This window comes from Lipotes vexillifer, unplaced genomic scaffold (assembly GCF_000442215.2).
Source record: "Lipotes vexillifer unplaced genomic scaffold, Lipotes_vexillifer_v1.1 scaffold921, whole genome shotgun sequence".
Taxonomy (NCBI): Eukaryota; Metazoa; Chordata; class Mammalia; order Artiodactyla; family Lipotidae; genus Lipotes; species Lipotes vexillifer.
The window spans coordinates 1,700,782-1,706,727 of NW_006787800.1; the positions used below are offsets into that span (position 1 = coordinate 1,700,782).

The 5,946-nt window shown below is 54.3% G+C and overlaps 1 protein-coding gene across 3 annotated transcripts in view; it reads right to left on the reverse strand.

The window, feature by feature from the left end:
* The window catches only part of COL11A2 (collagen type XI alpha 2 chain), a 27,887-nt gene that overhangs the window by 21,253 nt on the left and 688 nt on the right, over positions 1-5,946 (reverse strand). For 2 of the 3 annotated variants that reach the window (XM_007460815.1, XM_007460814.1), the window contains exons 2-5: positions 3,529-3,678; positions 3,184-3,394; positions 2,545-2,707; positions 891-1,082 (exon numbers count right to left, since the gene is read on the reverse strand). In XM_007460815.1, the coding sequence (XP_007460877.1) occupies positions 891-1,082; positions 2,545-2,707; positions 3,184-3,394; positions 3,529-3,678 (716 nt within the window). Of the gene's footprint in view, positions 1-9; positions 88-890; positions 1,083-2,544; positions 2,708-3,183; positions 3,395-3,528; positions 3,679-5,946 lie in introns of all 3 variants that reach the window. The other variant, XM_007460813.1, reaches the window with a different exon arrangement.

Sequence of the window (5,946 nt, forward strand, 5' to 3'; positions counted from 1 at the left end):
CAAGTTTACCTGATAATCAGGGGTGGTCACCGTAGTCATCACGTCGTAATAGGGGGGCTCGTAGTCATAGTAGAGAGACTCAATGGACTGGGGTTAGGGAAGGGGCGGTGGGAATAGGTGGGAAGCAGGGGCAGGCAGGTGAGGAGGTGGCATGGGAGTTGGGGATGAAAGGAGGGGTGGGAGTCAGGAGAGAGAAGGGGTGGTGGGAAAGGGGGGTGGGTCCCACACGTGGGACAGAAGCAGACACGATTAAGAGATTGACCCTCCAATCTTCAGACCACTGACCCCTGTCACTGTCAAGACTCCACCCAATTCATACCCTCCCTTCCCTTCCCCCCACAGTCCCTTATCCTGCACCTCCCCGTGCAGGGGGCCAGAGAGAGGGCCCCCATATCCACACTTGCACAGACCTACTCTACCTCCTACTCCTTCCCCTCTTCCCCTCCTGGTCTTAGGATTTCAACTTTCTCCCTGTTTCTGTCTCTCCCCTCCTCTGCTCTCCCATCCTCTGTCCCCAGCTCTCACCCCCACCCTCCATGGTCTCGCAATCTCTTAATTCGAGGAAGGGATGGAAAGCCCAAGGGCACAGTTCCAGGAAGACTAGCAGAGGAGGAGACACAAGGAGGGGACACGGCTCCCAGCCACGAATTCTTCATGACGACTTTTTATTTTTAAATGAAAATAAAAAGATTGATGAATGAGGACTGGGGGTGGGGGGGGTGTGATGGGAATAGAGGGTACAGCTGGGGAGGGGCACAAGGGAGGGGAGAACAGGAGCCCAAAATAGGATGGGGAGCTCTGGGACACTGGGGGAATTCCGCTGGGGAGATGTGAGGGTGTCTTCCCTCCCTGGGATGTGCTGCAGTTTGGGGTTCACCCAGCTCCCTCACCTGTCGCTGGGGTTCCTGGTTTTGTGACCTATGAAGTCTTGGTGGTTGCTGCTTCGGAGATCTCTGGGCTCTGTGAGACTGTTGTCTCTGAGGTCTCTCCCTCCAACCCCCCTCGCACTCCAGCTCCTTCTGTTCGCAGGATTCATAGGCAGCTTGCACCCCCGGGACGATGGCAAGCTCCTGAACATCACCCTACAAAGACAAGAGGAAGGGACACCAATGGAGGGAGGCAGAGTGGGCTTCCAAGAGACACAGGGTAGAGTCTGGGACACGGGGTCGGAGGTCAATCCGAGATAAGACTATATAATGGAGAAGGTCATTACCAGCCCTCCCATGTGCACAGTTCTTTTCAGTTTTCAAAGGACCTTCTCATTCATAATCCCATTGAACCTTCACAACAACTGGACAGCTGGACAAGGATTGAAGTCAGTAGGACAAGGATCTTTATGCCTATTTTCCAAGCACATTCCATTCGTAAAAGTTCAAAGAGACGATGACTGGCCCAAGGTCACTCGAAGTGGTAGAATCAGGACTAGAATTCAAACCTTCCAACTGTAAGTTCAACTCTTGACCTACACCCTGCCCATGTGGCCATGCATGAGCCTGTTCACAAGGGCTTCTGGAGACAGTGGCCCAACCTTAGTTGCTTTGACCTTCCAATGACAGTGACGATGAGAAGTCTCAGGATCTCTGGAAATGGGGGGAAGACAGTTCTGATTTCCAGTGGCATTTATTTGTGCCCACATGTGGCGATAAGCACACCCTGCATTGTATTCTAGTTTGGGGATACTGTCTCATCTCCACAGTGGAACTGGTAGTTCCTTGGGATGATAGAGATCTGATATTATTCTTTTGTGTTCCCCCTTAGTGTTGGGCCAGCAGGTATTCAGAAAATGTTGACTGGCTGGGTGGGTGAATGGACAGATGGATGGGTGGATGGATAGATGGGTGGGTGGGTGGGTGGGTGAATGAGGGCTCGAACACTTGACTGAACGGAAGCGTTGATGGATGGTGAATGCATGTGTGGGTGGACTGGTGGATAAATAAATGGGAGGTGCAGGGTAGATACAAACAGTTTGTAGGTAGATGGATGAAGTGAAGAAATGGTAGGGTGGAGAGTGTGGTGGGTACATGAGTTGCTAGATGCATGCATGTATCCTATGCATGGGTAGACGGGGTGGGTGAGTGGATGGATGAGTGAATAGGTGGATGGATGGGTTAAAGAGGATGGATGGACGGAAGGATAGCTGAATAGATGGGTGATTTAAAGGAGGGAGTGACTGAGCAGGGGAAGAATGGGCAGGTGGGAGAATACAAGACTGAATGCTTGAGTAGGTGGGTAAGTGTGTGAATGGATGCATGGGTGAATAGATGTGAATAGATCTGCCGACAGATCCTTTGAAGGGATGGATGGATGGGTGGACTAACGAAAACCGAGTGACAGAGTAAGTGACTGTGGACAGTCCTGCCACATAAGTGGGCACCTAACTCTCCTACAGAAAAAAAAAAATTAGCCCTGAAGATAGGAAATGGAAATATAAATTTATGAAAGGAAAAGTGAAGGACATAGGAAGACAGAGTACTGAGGTGAGAAGGGGAGTGGATACAAGGCATAGGACCAGAAGTCACTCCTCTCTCTGGCTGCTCTGGTTACCTCAAAGACTTCTTCATCCAGGATCTGAGCACCGAAGATGATCACGCCTCGGGTGTCCAATACTGGATGAGCACTTCGGGGGAGGGGCCGGGTGACTCGCTTCTTGCAATCAATTATGAGGGTGACCGACTGGCCCTTCACGGCCACAGCCACACGGTGCCATCTGGTCATAGGGACAGGGAGGCGGGAGGTTCAAGCAACTGACTGAAGGGGGGAAAGTCAAGAGGGCTGAGCACCCCTTGATGGAAGAGTTGACAAGTCAATGATAACAATAGTAGTAACCACAGTTAACTACCATGTACCGAGGGCGTACAATACACCAGGCACCATCCCATTACTTTCTCATTTGATTCTCACAATTCTATTATCCCTATTTTTCAGACATAGAAACCGAGGCTCAAAAAAGTCAAGGAACTTGCCCAAGGTACAAGCTAGTCCTACTTGCAAGGATTTAAACTCTAAAGCCCAAACTCTGGGCTAGAAGTGACTAGGCAGAAGTTTGGGCAGTGGGTAAGTGAGTGGTGGCCCACAGGGTCGGCAGGGTTTCCTAGATTAGGGCATGGGGGCTCTGCGGGCAGGGGCCAGAGGGGAGCTCCTGAAAGGGTAGGCCAGACAGGCCAGAGGAGCAAACTGACTTACTTGCCATCTGCTAGGCTGAGGCCTCTGAAGACGGGCTGAGCAGGAGGTTGAGGCCGTCCAGTCTGGTCCTCGTACAGGAAGCGGACAGGTTGGCCGAGCTCCAGGCCCAGTTGTCGGACGCCCTGGGCACTATAGACAGTCAGGAGGGGAGCCTGGAGGCCAGGGCGGGTCCGGACAGCAGTCAGTAGAGAGAAGTCTTTGGGAAAGCCTCCTGGTACCCGAGAGACACACACAGGTGGAATGAGAGGCAAAGCGAGACATTAACCCCTTCCCTTCTCGTGTCTGATCCCAGACCCTGCCCCGTGACCTCCGCCAACTTTCCCTCCTCCAGCGTGTCACCCATACCTGGGAAGAGCTGGCGGGTGGGTGCACTGAGCTGGGCAGGTCGAGACACTCGGTAAGCCACATCAGCTGGACAAATGCCTCTCGCCCTCCGGACACCGTCAGGGAGGGAGGGGAACCTCAGGGCCCGCAGCACGTCCACAGGGGCTGCACCTGGGAGAGTCCACGAGGGTCAGGGGAAGGGACACACTCTCAGGAGGGCCCACAAAGGGGACATTTGAGGTCTAGAGCTCAGCTTCCTGGGGCTCAAACTCCTTGGAAGATAAAAGTCACCTCTCCCTTACTTGCTCCTGAACGGGGCCTGAATGGATGGAAAACGAAAGTCACCTGGAAAAGGGCAGCGCTGAGCCAGTATTCAGCTCCGTGCCCACCACTGTCCCCGCCTCCCAGCCTCTGTCTCTGTCACTCCCTCCCTATCTCCGTCTTTCAGCCTATGAATCTCTCTCTATTCTCTCTTAACCCCTCCGTCCTAACTCTGCCTTCCCTTTACTCTAGCTCTGTCACGCTTACTCTGTACCTGTCTCTGTATCTGTGGGTCTTTCTCTCTCCCCGGCTCTTCTGTCTTCCTCCGTTTCCCTCACACTCTACCCAACTTTTCCTTTCTCCCTCTCTTCCTCCCTTTCCGTGTCTCTTGGTCTCTGAGTCTCTGGCCTCGGGCCCATGTCTCCAGCATAAACAACATCTGGGCTAACGATCATCCTGGGCACGGGAGGTGCAGGGGGGCCATGAGGGAGGGAACAGAGAGGCAGCTCTGTGGGGAGGGGACTGCAAGCTGCTGAGGTTCCTGTGTTTGGGGAGGTGGGGACACCTCTGACCATGCAGAGGAAGGAGATACAAGAAAGGGCCACCCCAGGAGCTGGTGTCCCTGGCTTGGGAGATGGGCTGGGGTGCAGGGGCGGGTGGGGAGCCTGAAGCTGCCACGCAGAGCCGGAGCAGGTCCAGGGCCTGGAGCCACACATCTGTGGATCCCATCAGGGTCCTTTGCCCAAAACCCGGGCAAGCTCCCCACACCTGGAACTTCGACCGTGCCCGCACCCCCCCCCCCCCCCCCCGGCTGCACAGCATAAGGTGAGCGGCAGGCGAGCAAGTGAAGCTTCATCTGCCGCTCCCCATCGATTGCATTACCACCTGAACCATCGCTCACATTACCGCCTGAACCTCCCCAGCCACCCCCGCCCCACGTCCGTGGAAAAATTGTCTTCCACGAAACTGGTCCCTGGTACCAAAAAGGTTGGGGACCGCTGTCCTAAAAGATCACACAGTGCTCCAAAGATTCAAGGCCCGGGCCCTATCCCCCTAGAACTCGGCTTCTGAGGGTTCAAACTCCTGAGAAGACAGAGGTCGCCTCTTCCTCACTTGCTCCCCAATACACATACTTCTCACTCCATCAGCTTGATTGGAAAAATCCCAAAGAAAGTTCCAGGAAAACCCTCATAGAAGTGTGGGGCAGGGCAGGGGCCAGAGTGATCAGGAGAGCAGAGCTGGGTGGGGCGGGTGAGGTGGGGTGGGCAGGCAGAGAAAAGGCCCTTTGAGTCCAGGAGCCGGGAAACCACGGTCTTGCCCCCTCCCACCCCCCTGCCCTAGCCTGGCCCCCACGTGTGGCAGCTCCGCAAACACCAACACACAAGGGCTGCTTTGAGAGACGAAGGGTAAGTGAGACAGAGACACAGAGACTCACAGAGACCCCAGGCCAAGGAGACCTCAGAGGGCCCCGCCCTCCACCAAACCCCAGAAGAGTACAGTTCCATCCTATAGACAACCTACCCACAGGTCTGCCCACCCATCTTCCCACTTCAAGCTACATACGTGCCCCACTGTCTCTGGCCTCAGTCTGCCCCAGTCTCCCCACTGGTGGCCCCATCACCCCCACCACTCTACCTCTGGCCCCCAAAACACCCCTTTCTTTACTCTGATGAATTCCACACTAACCTATTTCCCATTAGAGTCCCACCTCTACCCACTCAACCCCCAAATAAGAGACAGTCATCTCAGCCATCCCCCTGCATCCAGGTTAAAGGTTCCCTTTTCTCCCTAAAAAAGACTCCTAGAGTCTACAGACATCCCACACTTCAATTTTCTGTCCCTGAGCCGCATGCTCCTCCTATCTTGAAAGTTCTTCCTTCTGTAATCTAATCTAATCCTTTATGCTGCTTTTCTGACTATCTTGTCTCCAAAGCAGAGAAGAAATGAATAGTCAAGTTATATGCAAATCAGCCTCCAGTGTTTCCACGGGGGGAGGGGGCTTGCTCCAGCCTGCCTAGTACCCAGGTACTCCCAGCCTCCTCCCCTCCAACATCAAACCCCCTTTCCTAGGAACCAGGACTTCTGGATCCTGGGAAAAAGAAGGAAAAGATTGGGATTGTGGATGCCAGGGTCCCAGGGGAGCCCGGCTGGCCAGAGGGGGAGGGGCGGGGCAGGAAT